The sequence below is a fragment of the Vespula pensylvanica genome, chromosome 6, assembly GCF_014466175.1.
Source record: "Vespula pensylvanica isolate Volc-1 chromosome 6, ASM1446617v1, whole genome shotgun sequence".
Lineage (NCBI taxonomy): Eukaryota > Metazoa > Arthropoda > Insecta > Hymenoptera > Vespidae > Vespula > Vespula pensylvanica.
In genome coordinates, this window is record NC_057690.1 from 8,849,232 (window position 1) to 8,867,995 (window position 18,764).

An 18,764-nucleotide genomic window follows, 5' to 3' on the forward strand; every position below is an offset into this window, starting at 1 on the left:
TCTATCTATCTATCTATCTATCTATCTATCTATCTATCTATCTATCTATCTCCTTTTTTCTCATGTCTTTCTTTTTACATACATATACACATTCAACGACAAGATACATACATATTATACATATGTATTCTAATAATACATATATTTAAGAAACAGAATTAGGTATAAACCTAATTTGCATTTCCTCTCTCTCTCTCTCTCTCTCTCTCTCTCTCTCTCTCTCTCTCTCTCTCTCTCTCTCTCTCTCTCTCTCTCTCTCTCTTTCTCTCTCTCTCTATCTATCTATCTATCTATCTATCTATCTATCTATCTATCTATCGCATCCATCTTTCTATAAATTTTACATCTCGCTCTATTACTTCTACTCTTCTACTATTACTTTTATTACTCCCCTACTATCACTATTATCACTATCTTCCTACTACTTCTCTATTGCTACTATTTTCCTATTACTTCTCTATTACTACTACTGTTACCATTATTTTTCTACTACTCTTCTACTACAACTATTACTACTATTTTCCTACTATTTCTCTACTACTACTATTACTATTACTCTTTTGCTGCTCTCCTACTATAACTTTTATTACTTAATACTACTATTATTATTATACTCCTATTATTGCTATCACCACTATACTCCTATTATTACTATCACTATTACACTTTTACTACTATTACTAGTGTACTCCTACTACTGTTACTGTTACACTACTACTACTACTACATTTATTACTTTCCTACAACTACATTTATTACTTTCCTATAAGTACATTTATTACTTTCCTACAACTACATTTATTACTTTCCTACTACTACTTTTATTACTGTTCTACTACTATTATTATTACACTCCTCCTCCTTTTCCTCTTCCTCCTCCTCCTCCTCCTCCTCCTCTGAATACTACTACTGCTACTACTACTACTACTACTACTACTACTACTACTACTACTACTACTACTACTACTACTCTTACTATCTGTCTATCTATCAAACGACTATTGTTTATTTTGTTTATCTTGTTCTCACGTATCATTCTTGACTGTACTCTATTTATCTATCTATATCTCCTTCTTCCTCTCTCTCTCTCTCTCTCTCTCTCTCTCTCTCTCTCTCTGTCTCTGTCTCTGTCTCTGTCTCTCTGTCTCTGTCTCTCTGTGTGTCTCTGTCTTTGTCTCTATCTCTCTCTTTCTCTCTTTCTCTCTTTTTCTCTTTTTCTCTCACTCTCACTCTGTGTATTATCCGTTCTCGCGTACATGTCCTCGACCATCATCGTTGGCCGTCACATAAAATGTCTCACGATCATAATCATCACTCTCTCTCTCTCTCTCTCTCTCTCTATCTCTCTTTCTATTTCTATCTCTCTCTCTCTCTTATCTCTCCCTTTCTCTCTCTCTCTCTCTTTCTCTCTGTCTCTGTCTTTCTCTTTTTCTCTCTATTTCTTTTTTTCTGTCTCTCTTTTTCTCTGTTTTACACATATTACACAACAAGTCCCGTTTTTAAATTCGAGGAGATGAGAACAATCGAATGAAATCGGCGAGATCTCTCCTCGATCGAATAAATTAAAAATAAGCCAAGGTATCCCTAATCGCCATTGTTGTTATATTATGCTTCGACACCATCATCGTGGACGACACCATGTTGTTGTTATTTCCTTTTAGTCCCTAATGCGAAACTTGCCACGTCCAAAAAGTGCTGTTTTTCTCTTTTTTCATTTTTTATTTTTTTATTTTTTGTTAATATCTTTCTTTTTCTTTTTCAGAGTATCTATCGAGATCTCGTTGAGTCGATAGATGACATAATTGTAGAAATTGTAGGCTGATATTACCGACGGAGACTGATTTTTTACTCCATCTTTTAATTCTTCTTTTGTGTTGTTTATTATTTTCTTTATTTTTTCCTCCACAAAGAATTATTTTTGTCTAACATTAACGATTCTAGGACTTTGCTATCTCCGTTATCGTAATCTTTTTTTTTTCCTTGTAATTCACGAGAAGAACGTAGTAAAGGAGGGAAGAATAATCATTACGAATGCGTTATGATTTGTCAATACAACAAAAAAATAATTTCTCTCTTTCTTTTTTTTTAATTTTTTTTCTTCCACTCCATTCCTATGTTCTTTTTTCCTTCTTCTTCTTTTATCAAATGCAGCACTGTTGTAATATAAAGAGCGAACGGACAGTCGGACGGTGAACACGAAATGATGGACGTGGAACGTGTGGACTATGGTCGATGCTTTTGAAAAGCTTTGAAAAGCTCCGACCTATAGATACGCTATGCTTCCGAGAGACACAACCTTTAACCATCGCGAGTACGAAAGTTGGTGAACATACGTCCGCTTTTCCATACTTTTTTCTTCACTCCTCTCTCTTTTTCTCTCTTTTTCTCTTTTTTTCGCGAAGAACGAGTCCCGGACCTTTTCTTTTCTGCTTTTTCAACATGGAAGCAAAAACGTTTTCTATTACCAACAGAAATTCTCTTTCTCTTTCTGTCTCTCTTTTTCTTTCTCTTTCTCTCTCCATCGTACGTGATCATTTAACGAGCTTCCTTTTTATCCGCTTTAGGATTTGGCCTACTAACGGCATTAGTGTGCAAAGTTTACATATTCGTTGCAAAGATCAGGCTGAAATCAAACACACGCACACCACTAGCACGTTAAATTCACCTGGAAAAAAGTCAAACTCGTATATATTCAAACTTTTGTTATATATATGTGTGTGTGTATGTATGTGTATATATATACATGTATATACACACATACTCGCGTATATAATGGTTTGAATGTACAGGCAATTATTTCTGTAAGTATTAAAAATGCAAACAAAAGGAAAAGAAAATGTTTCAAAGGAATGCGTGTATGGTGTCAATAAGGGAAAAATTGTAACTAATTTTTGATAATTGTTAGACTTTTCTGTGATCTTGGATAATTTTGTGAATATTACGTTAAAATATTTTTAATGGTACCTTATATTCTTCGTTACATATATGTTCTTAAAGGGAACGTTTTTGTTAAAACACTATATATATTTAGTATAAATCGTTGTTGACTCGTTAAGCTTATAATTTGAAGTTCCGACATTTTTGTCGGTTTTATGCGTCCTACATTATTAAAAATATCTTTTATATATTTTGCATCGGCGTGACACAGTTCAATTTTTGTTTCGTTTTTTCGTTTTCTTTTTTTTTTCTTCTTTTTTTTTCGTCTAGAAGCATATAAAGTCTATTCGAGCTATATCCACGCGATGTATATTGGGTAACGCGAATACAGGGGCCGCGTCAAATTTGAAGCTTAATAACTCAACAATGGCGTATGCAAAATAAATGTGCAGAGACAGTATTTTTATAATGATTCGATGTCAGCTACAAGAATATGTAATAAAGAATGTAGGGATCCATTTAAGAATTTAAAAGTGACATTTACAGGATATTCCAAGGACATCGCAAAGTCAAATAATTATGACTATGATGTGCATTCCTTGACACCATACAAGATTCGTTTGAAACATTTTCTTGGATTTTTAATACTTAGGAAAATAATTATGTTTGTATATTTAAACTAAATATACTATATGTGATATATATATATACACACACACATATATGTATATATGTGTATATATATGTATGTTCGTATGTATGTATATATGTATGTATGTATGTATGTATGTATATACATATACATATTATACAGGGTGGTCCAAAGTTCCTAGGTGATATTAAAAAACGATCATTCTTTTTCGGGACTTCTAAAGTTAATTCTTTTTTCTTTCTTTTTTTGTCATCAATCTATAAACTTACACTACAAGCTTTAAGACCAAGTTTTAGATAAGATAAACTTTTTGATGGATTTAATATAGGGCGGGTCAAAAGTTCCTAAGCTTGTAGTTCTACAACGTAAAAAAAAAGTTAACCTAAAAAGTCTCGAAAAAGTGTAAATGATTTTTCATATCGTCTAAGAACTTTTCGTGCGCCTTAAAACTTTCGGCCTACCCTGTAATATATAGATATGTGTGTGCGTGCGTACACAGTGTGTGTGTGTACAGACATATTACCGACGACGGATAAAGTTTTACAATAAATGTATTCTTCATAATGGACAGCTATATATATATATATATATATATATATATATATATATATATATATAAAATTTATTGTAAAAGAAAAAAATGAGATATTTTATTTTACTTATTCATATTAATTTAAAAATATAAATTAATTTCTCTTATTACAGGAGTGATTGTTATCCCAAAATTATAGAGTAAATGTTGCAAGTGACAAATGAGTGTCTCGTTACTCCGTCGGTAATATGTTCAATTAATTCATCAAATATTTTAAATAGGACTTCATGCGTGGTTGTGTTCCTTAAGCGTGGGTACGTTCCTAAAAACTCGAATCAGTATATAGAGGAGTCCTTCTCGATTTGAAAATTCCCATAAAATTCAAATACGTTTTTGATTCCTTTTACGCAAAATTCTGAACAAGATTAACATGTATTTGTTTTAAAAAAAGAAAAAAAAAGAATATTTATTTTTAGGAATATAACCTTGTGAAAAGATCAAGTCCAAACAAAAATTTAAAAAAGAAGAAAAAATTGACAATTTTCTTGGCCCCATAAAGAAAAAAGAAATTATCTGTTGGGTGATGGTAGTTTAAGTTTATGTTTGGTACCAATTAACATAGGCGTTAATAGTACATTCTATAAACAACAAACAAACAAAAATGACGAAGCAGAAGAAAAACGTAATAATAATAATAATAATAATAATAATAATAATAATAATAATAATAATAATAATAATAACAATAACAACAGTAATAATAATAAGAAATAGAATGAAACAACTAGATTAACCAAATAGAATAAATTAATGTGTCCCAGCTCGATTGTACGTAATCATGTGATTAACATGATATATGTGTATGTAATTGATCATACACACACACACACACACACACACAGGATGTAAACAATTTTTTTCGTCTAAAGATGCTATGTATATTCTACGAATGAAAATAAGAAATAAATATCATATAAAGGTCACTCTGAAAAATGATTTGTTAAAAAATTTTTGACAAAAAATATGAAATAACAACGAATTGATTTTTGTTTCATACGTATAGTATACGTTATAAGAACAGATTAGCGATATTTATCTAATCTGTTAACACAGTCTGTGTTTATTAGTTGATGTCATTCTAGAGACTAATGTGATTCGTATTGAAAACGGTAATCATTAATATGCCGCGAGTGTTCTGAAATGATGAATACTCCTATCTATATTTCATTCACGGTTTTGTTAACGGAAATGATCATAGCTACTTTATTGGAATGTCGACGAAGATTGAAAATAGTTTCGGTTCGATAAATATTGTCAATATTTATTTTTCTTGTAAAATCGAAAATTAGTATCTTCGTTATTTCGTATTTTTTCATTATATTCGTTTTTTTTTGCAATTCATTTTTCAGGCTTATGTTTTTTATATGATATTTTTTCCTTTATTCTCATACTCGTAGAATTTGCAGGGCATCGTTATGTGCGAAGAGGGGGAAAGGGAACACCACTCATCCTCTTGTATAAAGGCTGCAAAGGTGATAAAACTTTGGTAATGTGTCTTTCATATGTGGAGGAAAAAAAAAAGAAAAAAGAAGAAAATTGTTTCTATCAACGTCATGAGTATGAAAATGCTTAATTTTAGATTTATAAGACCTTCAAGTATGATCTTAAAATACTCCGTCGGTAACGTTGTATTTATTTCATTTATTATTGAAATTAAATAAGAGAAATTATTCTATAATTAGATCACATTCGAATATAAATTATTATGTCTGCTGAATATTTCATTACAAATATTATAATAAAATTTTTTAATTATAATTGTGATTAAATATTATTGATTATAATTGTATTATAATTAAATAAAAATTATATTATTTTGAATCATGTTCGTTATTAGATGAACGTTTCAAAAATTAAGAAAATATCAACAAAGTATATCACAATATCAGCAGTAAATATAATTCGAGTATAATTAATTGTAAGATCATACTATAAAGTTTCATAATTTAGAAATTAAATATTTCTTTTTATAGATTCATGTTGATAAAACTAATTTTTTATTTTTGCTACATATAAAGAATTTATTACTAAAGTTTTGCCATGCAGTTTCGTTACATCCTGTATGTGTATATATCATACATGTATTGTACTCGTATCACGATCTTCGATATAAATTGTCTTCTAACATGATATCTGACGTCATCCGATTAATAATAATCTCTATTTGCTGAAGAATGATAAATATATTATTAGTTCGAGGTTGATCCACAAAAAAAAGACACCTCGCGTTATTAACATTATGCATGTGGCGCGTTAATAGAAGAAAAAAAACAGAACAATTTGTCGCGCAAGTGTTCTGCGTTCGATTATAAATTTCGAACGAAAAAGAGAAGATCTAATGGAATTAGAACGATAGAAATAATTATGCTTCTAACAAGTTGCGAATAATTTTAATATATGTGAGCACCAATAGAATAATTCGTATTTCTTTCGGCTTTAATATTTTTTTTCCTTATTATTTTCAACAACAACAAATTATTTTCTTTGTGTTTAAAGGGTTATATAGCTACGAAGTTAACTCAGATAAATTTCCCTTGCACAATTTCTTTCTTTCTTCCTTTCTTTCTTTCTTTTTTTCTTTTTCGTAATTAAATTTACTCCTATATTCTCTATCTCTTTCTCTCTCTCTCTCTCTCTCTCTCTCTTTCTCTTTCTCTCTCTCTCTCTCTCTCTCTCTCTCTGTCTCTCTATCTTTATCTTTATCTTTTTTCTTTACGAGATAATTAAAAAAAATAATAAAATAAATAAGATAAGCGTAAAGAGAACGATAAGAAAGTAGAACATAGATCCCTTCGTTCTTATTGTTACATCTTTATATTATTTTATAGATCATAATATTAAAGATCTCTTTCGGATGATATATGAAAAAAAAATATATCGTATATTCCTAATATTTTTAAGAAACATATTTCAAGTCAAGAAATTTCAATAGATTGTATTGATTTAAAATTAATTTTATATTCGCATTTTTGTTGTTGTTGTACTTGTTTTTTCTTTTTTTCGTTTTGCTTTATTGTTTTTATTTTTTTTTATTTCTTTTTGTTTTTTTTTTGTTTTCTTGCTTTTTTTTCAGGGAATTGGATTAATAGGACGATTGTGAGAAACGTTTGAGGATATTTGAAAAGTATAATAGAAAAGACTCGGTACGAGTCTATTTCGATATTATTTTAGAAAATATATGTTGTAAAAGAAAATGGAGGAAATAGATCTGAAAATAATTTTCTTTTTTTTTTTGGATTCTTTTGATTTTAGAGTTTTGACCATCAGTTCCGATCTGACGACAGTTCTTCAAGTCCTCAACGAGGTCGTACCTAATCTCGAAGAGGTTAGTATAATCTTTCATTTTCTATTTATTTATTTATTTTTTGTCTATGTCACATCGAACTTAAGTCGATGAATTAAATGAAAATTTGATAAAACAATTTTTTTTCCTATTATATATTTAATTTTTATCTTTGTATACTTTTTTATTTTATTTATTTTAATTACTTTTTGTTTTGTTTTTTTCTTTTTTACATTTTTGTGCGAACTTCGATCGATACAAATGAAAATTTAATAAATATATTTGTTTTATTTTTAAAGTGCGTTTTAAGTTTTTAATTTTCTTTTCTGTTTCTTTTATGTCATTATTTTTTTTTCTTTTTTAACATTATCTTAAATTAAAAAATATTTTTAAATCAACAAATACAACAATTCGTTTTATTTTTAACATTATATTAAATTAAAGAATTCTTTTGCATCGTTGACAAATTAACAAACAAACAAGGCAATTTATTTTATTTATTTATAAATTTTTTGTTCAGAATGGTTCCCGACATGGAAGTGACGAAATTGACGTACGTATGCTGGTACATCAGAGTCAAGCTGGTTGTGTCATCGGCAAGGGAGGTTTAAAAATCAAAGAACTACGTGAGGTGAGTTATTTTTAATACTAATAATAGACTTGCTAGGATTAAAATCGAGAACTTAAGAGTCCTCAGAGTTTTTAACAGCTTCTTTGTCAGCTGTTTTCTGAAACAACAACCTCTTTTGTTTTCATCGAGTTCAATCTAAATTTCGTTAGTAGGACAATAAAATATTGACAAGTGTGTTTACTTTATTATTAGTAAACATGAATAAAATTAATTTATGAATAAGTAAATTACGTGTATGTAGTTATATATATATATATATATATATATATATATATATATATATATGAGTATTTATTTAAAACTAGACATTTTCTAAGTAATCATTATTTCCTTTTCTAATTTTTAAAATTATTTACTTTTTTATTACGCTTCATAGAGAAAAAAAGAGTTTAGAATTTAATTCTTTAAAAATATGAATAAAATAATTTTGATGATCCTATAAAAAAAAAAAAAAAGATTTTTGATCAATAGATAGAAAAAAAGATTGTTTTTCGAATCTGTATAGCAGTATTTATTATATTATATATGTATCAATTTTCAAGGGAATAAAATAATTTCCTTTTATTATTACATTTGGTAGGAAAAAGTTTAGAATTTAGTTTCCGCAAAATATGAAATAAATCATTTTCATGTAATAATTGTAAACAAAAGAACAAATTTAATATAAAAGCATAGTAAATTGTAGGTATGGAACAAGTAGAGAACAAAATATGTTTTTAAAAAGTTATACTAAACAAAGTCTAGTATTTAATTTTAAAAACTATGAATTGAATCATTTTTACATAATAATTGTACTAAAGTAAACGAATGAAAGAGTATTGCTTAAGTTGTCGAATATAAAAGCATAGTAAATTTTAGGTATCGAACAAGTAGAAAACAAAATATGTTCTTAAAAAGTTATACTAAACAAAGTCTAGTATTTAATTTTAAAAACTATGAATTGAATCATTTTTACATAATAATTGTACTAAAGTAAACGAATGAAAGAGTATTGCTTAAATTGTCGAATATAAAAGCATAGTAAATTGTAGGTATCGAACAAGTAGAAAACAAAATAGGATCGTAAAGGGCAGGTTATAAATCTGAAAGAAGCATTCCAAGGATGTGTTCTCGTGGAAATCGGTTGCCTGTGCTCGTTCAAACGACGATGAAATATTCGACTTTAGTGGCTTCTTGCACGGATATTCTCGACCTTCCTCCTCTTCCACCTCTTTCTCCTCCTCTTTCTCCCTTGCTCTTTACTCTGCTGAGGTTCTTCGCGTTGAGATTATCCGAGGATATTCCGAACTCCAAATGGTTTGCTTTAACTTCGAAAATACACTGTGGAGAATCCGAGCTTTCGAAACTTTCAAAGCTCACTATCTAGAAATCACTGTTTCGATAGGATTAACGATATATTCATTACTTTAATCACCGAGAGGATTTAATATGTTATTTACTTACTGCAATTAGAAATTTTGGAAAATTTTATATTTTATTTGTTAGAATTCTTTTTCTTATATTTTTTTTCTTTTAAATACATTTTTATCATTGATTTCTAATTATTTCTATTTTATATTTTTGATAATCTGGTTATTTCTATTATTCTAATTCTTGATGATTTTTGATTATTTCTATTTTTGATGACATTGTTCTGTTACTTTGATCATAAATATTGAATAAATAATTTTTATAGTTACGTTAATAATTAGAAACTTTGGAAACTACAATCATTTTAATATCGACTTCTTTTACACATTTATTATTATTATTAATAGTAGTAGTATTAGTATTAGTATTATCATTTTATTATTTCGTTAAATCATATTTCACGTAAATATAAAAAATGTAAGAATTCGTGAAAACATTTTAGTAACTCCGTAGAATTTAATTGTAAAAATGAGTTAGAAAAAAATTTGAAAAATATGAAAAAAAAAAGAATAGTTGTAGAAGATAAAAATATCGATTGTTTGAAAAATCTTCGCGAAAGTCTTTTCTTCTTCTTTTTTTGCCTTCTTGGCTCTTTTTTCTCTTTCGTATTAATACTGCGTTCGTCTCACGTCTCTCCGATGAGATACAGAATCACGCGGAAGACCGTACTTGAGCACGTTTTCTTTCTTGAAGTTGTATACACCCCGTCGTCTGGCAGAAGCGAATTTCTGTCTCGCGATGCTCTATCCGCCGCGGTGAGAATAAAAGCACCTTTTTATGAGAGAGACACGAAAACCAAAGTGTTTTTGTCTTTACATTATCTCTTATACGTATATGTGAACATTAATAAACTCTAGAGAAATGTTTAACTTCTTATATTCGTTTCCGGTTCATAATTATTATCTACAAATTTATATATACATATTATCTATAAATAAATAAAGAAATATATATATAATAATTATTTATGTATATTTATGTATATAAAATAATTATTTATATATATTATTTTTTAATATTTGCCGTATTAAAAATTATTTTTTTAATTCATTTCAAAAATTATTTGCATATTTTCTTATGTTAATATGTATACAATAGTTCACTTATATTCACAATATTCATTATGTACTATATATAATAATAACTGCATAAAAATTTTATTAAACAAATTTTATATTAAATTATTTAATATGAAAGTTGGGGGTTTATAAAATTAAAAGTTAAATATTTTAAAGATTAAATGATTGTTTTTTATTATTATTTATATTACACTGTAAAATTCAAATTGATAAATTTGATAATCTTTCATAAATAGTATTATAGATCAATTGTAATAATAGTGAAAAATAATTAATAGTCTTTAATTAGCAATTTAATGACTGCATCATAGGTACAGTATATTACACACATACACAGGGATATTATATGACGATGACATAGGGTGGTTTTCGAAAGACGATCACACGATCTACCGCCAAGAGGGGTCTGGCTTGTTCTGAAATATGCAACGTGGCCAAGTGGCTCGTTACATTTTCACGTTTACGAGAGACAAAACCGAACACAGCGAACCCGAGCACCCGTTTGTATCTCGGCTGAGTTTTTTTAGATTTGAATAGAATGTTTCACATATTTTTTTGCTACCTTTTCTTGTTTCCCTCTACTTTTTGAAGTTATTTTTTTTTTAATTTATTTTATTCAGGATTTGTAATAGAAGTGTCTCTTAAAAAATGTCATTATGTCGCCATATTGTGTTTGAGTACATTGAAGAATTAGTGTCTGCTCGTTAAAGTGAAATATTTATTTTTAAATAAGTTACTGAAATTCTTTTATTCCTTTTTTTTTTTGTTTTGTTTAAGCGTTTTCTTAATTTATTTTATTCACAATTTTTAATAGAAATATTTCGAAGGACATTATTACGTTATCATATCGTATCTGACTATATTGATCAATTAGTGATTAATCGTTAAAATTAAATATTTTTCTTTATATAAGTTATTGAGATTTTTATCTTCTTTCTTTTGTGTTTTTTTTTTTTTTTTTTTCATAATATGTAATAAAACTTTTTCGAAGGACACTATTATATCGCCAATCACTAATTGATCAACGTAGTCATGATGTCTGATTACTTTGAGCAATCAATGATTACTCGTTAAAATAATATTTGTCTTTAAACATATTATTGAGATTTTTTCTCCTTTCTCTCTTTTTTTTTTTCTTTTTAGTTTTTAATTTATTTTATTCAAAATTTGTAGTAGATTTTTTTTGAAAAAACACTATTACGTCGTCATATTATCTCTGACTACATAAATCAATTCGTGATTAGTCATTAAAATTAAATATTTGTCAGTAAATATATTATTGAGATTCTTTCTATCTTTTTTCTTTGTTTTTTCTTCAATATTTTATTTTATTAAAAATTTGTTTATTAAAAAAATAGAATAACCGCTATATTATTGATCTATTTGTTAAAATTCAATACTATGTCTCCAACTAAAAATTACTTGAGTAATAAAATTTCAATGAACATTAATAATTGATCAGTTAAACAACTACAAGAACAACAAAAAATAATAATAAAAATTTATTTGTTATTTCCGAAAAAATTTTACGAGAGGTCTGTTTATTATATTATTATCGTCTGTCTTTGTTGAACGAAGTCTTTTCAAACGTGTAATCTTAAATTTGATGATGGAGTGAAAGAGAAAAACAGAAAAAGAAAAAGGAGAGTGGGTATTGTAACAAGAAAATGGCAGAGCTGAAAAAGGTGATAGAACGAAGAAGTCTCGATCACTTTTTTTTTATTGTACTTTGTATTTTCCTTCGTCTCTCTCTCTCTCTCTCTCTTTTTTTCTCTCTTTTTCTCGTTTTCTCTCTACTCTTTCTCTTTCTTTTCTTTCTTCTTATTTCTTTCTTTTCATAGAAAGATAAAAGACGGCACTGCCATTCAGCGATGTCACCGACTTTCGATTTATTTCGAGTTATCGATTCCTTGTTATGTTGAGACGTATGTATATATATATATATATATACTTGTGTATACATATATATATATATTTGTATGTATGTATATATATATGTATATATATGTGTGTATATGCATGTATATATATATTCTTGTGTGTGTGTGTTTCAACTAGTGTATATTCCCTCTCTCTCTCTCTCTATATATATATATATGTATATGTATATGTATATGTATATGTATATATCTTGTTCTTTGAAAGGAATTTACGTTGATATAATCAGATGATACCATCTATCGAATACCAACTATCGATTACTCATATACTTTTCAAGGAATTTCATCTTTAATATTACTAACGTGTGTTCATTTATGATTCATGTTGTATTTTTAACTATTACCAATCCCCTTCATTCTTTAGATACACTTACATATGTAGAAGACACAAAAAAATATAATCACACGTTTAGTATATATACATATATATAACGTGTGTGTATTATTTAAAGCAAATATTTAATTTTAATCGATAAACACTAATTGATCAACGTAGTCAGATACAATATGGCGTCGTAATAACGTCTTTCAATAAAATTCTATTATAAATTCTTAATAAAATAAATAAATAAAAACACACGCACGCACACATACACACACATGTATATATATATATATATATATATATATATATATATATTATATATTAAATATATTATAAGAGAAATTACGTATAGGAAAATTAATTCGAAGATGTTGATTCGTTCGTAATTCATGCGAAAAATGATTTGTGATGATCTCGAGCCAAGAATAAAGAGAGATGGAGATATAACGGTCATCGTGTCTAATTAACTTCTCGAATAGAAACTATCAGTGTGTTTGGCTAGTGGCCCACGAACGGCCACGACTCGGCTGTCATACTCTACTGTCCGTGCATTTAATTCTAGCAGGAAAGCTAATTAAGATAGTACTTACGAGTCTTGTAACCCATCGAGACAGGTCTCCTGTTAGATCCTTCGAGATTACTATCATACTCGTCGTACGTGCAATTTTCGACTTGCATAAAGTGAAACTCGAGTATCTAGAGGCTTAATATATCCTTTCTCTTTTTTTTTTTTATTTTCTCGTTTTAGTGAATCTACGTACATGTATATGCATGTACTTAATTTTGTTTCTAAGAAATAAAAATGTATAAAAAAAATTATTATTAATTAATAATAATTTATATAAAGAGATTGTATATATTATTATTATTATTATTATTATTATTATTATTATTATTAAATAGTAATAGATATATATAAAAAGAATGAATTATTGAAACATTGTAAAAACAAAAGTAATAATAATAAAAATAATAAAATAAATTAGATTCTTCTTAAGTATGTGATTACTGATTGATGATTACTGATTAATGATTTACTGATTTGGAGTAATTGAAGACATTTAAGGAGACTTTAAATCTCAAGGAAATTAACAAATTTTCAGTATCCTTTTTTCAATGATTACTGAATTATTATCGTGAAAATTTATATATATCGTAATTAATATTAATTGAATATTTTTGATTAATATTAAATTAATATTTAATTATTTTTATATTAAATAATAAATATTTTTTATAAAAAATTATATTAAATAACATTAATTATTTTTAATATCAATATCAATATTAATAAAAAATATTATCAAAACATTATTACTTTGCTCGATATAACAAAATCTTTGTTATAAATTGTATACATGATTACATACATACAAGTTATATTACTGTACTATGATGTACGCAGTAACATAATACAGTATATTACAATACAATGTAGTGCAACGCAGTGTGTAATATATTACAGTCATAGAACAAGTTAGCAGTTATACAATAGTACAGTACAATATAGAGTAATATATTACAGTGATACAGCAATATAGTAGCATGATACTATAATATATTCAATAAATTAATACAGTAACATAGTATATACAATAACTTTACTCGATATATACAATAAATTAATCTGCATACGTGATCAATTATAATACTGCACAATGACGTATGCAGTAATACAGTAGAATACATTTACAGTACAATGCAGTGCAATGCAGTGTAATACATTACGGTGATAGAACAATATAGTAATACAATAGTACAGTGCAGTGCAGTGCAATGCAGTAGGTAATACAGCAAAACAATAATACAGTAGTAGTACAGTATATTATATTATAATACAATACCTTAATCAAAATATATTCGAATAAACTCTATAAAATTGTATACTCTTTTTTTTTCTTTTTTTTTTCTTTTTCAATAAACTTATGGAATAAATATCGTCAAACTTTAGAATTCAATTTTTGATATAAATACAAACAGAAGGTTCTTTCTTTTCTTTTCCTTTTTATTAAAATTGAAATCGAGTTACAGATGTATACTTAAATGGTATTGATTAATTACATAAATAACTTCATTTTGATATCGTTGGTATCGATTCGTTTCATTTATCGGAAACGTTTATTCAGAGGTTGGGCTTTGCGGCGGTCTCTCGGCAATATTCAAACAGAAGCTCGGTGATTAACCGTATGCGTGAGAGTCGAGATCGTTCATGCGTCAAGTTCATCAGGAAAGCACGTTTCCGCGGTGTCACTGTCAGAGGATCCAAGCTTTAGCATAGCGTTCAATGTTAGCATTCGGTTTCGACCTAACTGGACTTTGTTGTCCAAGGTATTATCGTTACCTTTCTATTCAATCGATATTCCTTTCTCTTGTAATTTCTATGTTAACTAATTGAAAACATCGTTCTATCAAATTTATCCTAAAAAGCAACACAAAATATACGGCAAGCTTGATATCTTCAATTTGAAAATGATTATATTTCTAATTCCAATAAATTACTAGGTATGATTTAAAATTATTTTTTATAATATTCAATATATTTCTGTGAAAATAATCCTATATATTGTCTTTCTTTTTTGTTTTTATTATTACAATTTTTATTATCTGATTATAGTTACAATAATCATAATAAGTTTTATTACATTTTATTAATTATAATATGGTATTAATATACAATCATAATATTTTTTTACTATTATTTTTGTTATATTAATTATCTAATAATAATAAAAATAAGATACCTTTTTTTTTTTTTTTTTTTTTTTTTTTTTTTTTTTTTTTTTTGAGAAAATAGAGCAATAGCAGAAAATTATATTTGTGATAAAACTCGATTCGTTTTTAATAATTTAGAAAAGAATTATATATTCAGATCAATCATACTTTATTCATTTTTTATTTTGTATCTTTGTTTCTTTCCGTAGCGTTCAATTTCCATCTTTGAATATTGTCGATTTTTTATGACGAAACCACATGCGATTTTAGAGTTTATAACATGATAAAACGCGACTGAAAATATATTACCGAGGGTGAAGAGAATAAAAAAGAAAAAAGAAAAAAAAAAGAACGAACTCTTTCGACGAGGCTCGAAATTAATTCCAGGAAAGTATGTGGGAATAATTATGCACACGCGATGTCTCGATGTCGTTGGCCTGAAAGAGAGAAAAAACAGAAAGAAAGAAAGAAAAAAAGTTCGATTGAGTCAGACGATTGAGAAACAAAGCATCTAGAAGAGATACATCTTTCTCGATCACATTTGAACATATTTTATTTTCAATTTTTTATTTAATAAAATTTGTCCAACAATGTTAATACTCGTTTCCGTAATTTTCTTTTCTTTTTCTGCCTTTTCATTTTACATAAAACACATTTATCAACGTCGAATAAATTTAAATATACGAACGTAATAGTTAACATCAAGTTGATAGTCATATGATAAATGGAAAGAAAAAAGAAAATAAATAATATATATATATACATACATACATACATACATATGAAAGGGAAATTGTGATTAGACGAAGAGACGTAAAAATAAATTTTTCGAACGTAAGTCGAAACTAATCTATAAAGGACTAGAACGAATTAGGATAGGAAGATACGAACCGATAACGGATAACTGTTGTTCAAACGTGAGAAAAGTTTAGAGTGGGGATGAGAAGAAAAGAGAGGAAAGGGAGAATAGGGGATGGGATATGAGAGCAAGATGTCTAATAAACAAGGATAGAGGCGAAAATAAATCTCTATTTTCGGATAGGGGTCGTCCGCGGTCGGTTGCATTTCCGTCGCGTTTCCGTCGCGATTCCGTCGGCATACCAGGTTACTATTCTGTCGTAGCTAATTCTCCGCATATCGCAAACGGTCCGAGACATACGAATGGATTGGGTTGAGAGACAGATCAATATCGACGGGAACCGAGCTAAACAACGGATATCCACTTCAACGACTTCTACCTTCCTCTTTGTAAAATGTGTGTGTGGGTGGGTGTGTGTGCATGTAAATTTGAAATTAATCGGTTTTTATTTCATCTTTTAATCATTCAAAGGAAAATTCTTTTTCTTCCATCATTTCGCCAATTAATTCCAAATTTTACAAATAATTATTATTAGAGGCAATTTTCTTTTATTTTTTTTTCTTTCAATCATTCCATCAATTAATTCGAAGTCTTACGAATAATTGTTGAAACAGTTTTATTTTTAATTTTTTTTATTTGTCATTATTTTCATTTACTTTTTATTTTATTTTATTTTATTTTACTTTATTTTATTTTGCTTTTTAACAATATACATTGTATATAAATAGTTTTCATTTGATTTTTTTTCTCTTATTCTTTTTTGACACATATCATTTACTTTAGATCAGGAATTTTTTTAATTTCGCGTGACTTCACATAATGACCAATGGCTACGCCATTTCGATAACGTGACACATGATTTTTTTCATTTAAATACTCTTTGAAACGTAACGGTTATTGAAATAGAGAATTTCAATTTAACCTTCAATTCAAGTAATAGTAGATCGCGTGGCCATTTTGATGATACGCTTGATACTTAATTTTTCTTTTTCTTTCTTTCTTACTTTCTTTTTGTTTAAATTTAATTTCTTTTGAAAAAGTAACCACCAACTCACATTTCAAATTTCCTGCCATTTTATAGATTTATCTATCAAGCACCATTTTGATGATAGATCTTCATACATTTTTTTTTTAATTTTAAATTCTCTCTATAAAAAAAAAAACCTTCATTTAGATCATCCACTTTAAATTTATCACGTGACAAGTGATCAATAATTTCTCGAATTTATTACAAATTTATTATACATGTTATAAATAAAAGAGATCTGTTCTTTCTTATCTTTCTTTCTTTCTTTCTTTCTTTTTGTTCTTCTTCTGAAAATAAAAGACGAACAAAAGAAAACTGAAAAAGATTAGAACGAAGTCGAGTCGAAGGTCGATCGACCCTACTAGATTCCCTTTTTTCCCCTTTCTCCTATAGTTACCTTTGAACTTATATAACTTACAACCTATCTTCATCGATCCACGAGTTCTTTTACCCTCGTTAGTCTCTCTCTCTCTCTCTCTCTCTCTCTCTTGCTTTCTCTTTCTCTTTCTCTTTCTCTCTGCCTGAAAAACTTTTTAACGAAGATTTCGTTGAGTTTTCCCGACGGAGATGAGCCTCATGAAGATTCTTCTTGCGTTGAAATGAGAAAAAGAAGAAGCAAAAAGAGAAAAGGAAGAAAGGAAGAAACACGACACCACCGGTAAAACCGTTTAAATTACCGCTTTTAGACTTTCTTCCTTTTATTTTCCAAATGAACTTTGACTTCCACTACGAGGTTATCCCTTTTAAATCATTTACACATGAGAAGTATGATCCAACGAAAAAAAAAGTTCATAATATGTAAGTTTATAATATGTAAGTCCGATTATATCAAAAACGTTTCCTACTTTACCGACTCTAAAGAAAGAAAAAAAAAATTTAGAATTGTTATAATATTATACTTTCTTTTAATTTTTTAAATTACTTTTCAATTATCACGAACTATGTGACGGTGTGACGACTATACTTCAGGACGAAAACTAAAATATATCAACTATACTTCGGGAAGAAAACTGTACTGTATTAAATATGTATACTTCAGGGGAAGAAAAAATTATAGCATATGGGATTATACTTCAGGAAAAATAAAATTATAGCGCGTCGACTATACTTCAGGAAAAATAAAATTATAGTCCGTCGACTATACTTCATGACAAAAATGTCTAATTTAAGAAAGCTGTAAGCGTAGAAAGAAAACTGCTGAATGTCAATTGAACTTCGATCGTGGAATCATAGAAAGATAAATAATTAAATAAGTAAATAATAATAAAATGAAAAAAAAGAAAAAGGTGATAGTTAACAATAGAATAGGGGGTGTATTCGAAAGGCGTGTCCCCTCCTTCGATTTCCTTTCTCTCTCTTTCTCTTTCTCTCTCTCTC

At 27.8% G+C, this 18,764-nt stretch overlaps 1 protein-coding gene across 1 annotated transcript in view; it reads left to right on the forward strand.

Moving 5' to 3' along the window:
• The window catches only part of LOC122630118 (heterogeneous nuclear ribonucleoprotein K-like), a 108,105-nt gene that overhangs the window by 57,937 nt on the left and 31,404 nt on the right, over positions 1-18,764 (forward strand). Inside the window, exons 7-8 of the mRNA XM_043814254.1 lie at positions 7,374-7,446; positions 7,925-8,035. Of these exons, the coding sequence (XP_043670189.1) occupies positions 7,374-7,446; positions 7,925-8,035 (184 nt within the window). The remainder of the gene's footprint in view (positions 1-7,373; positions 7,447-7,924; positions 8,036-18,764) is intronic.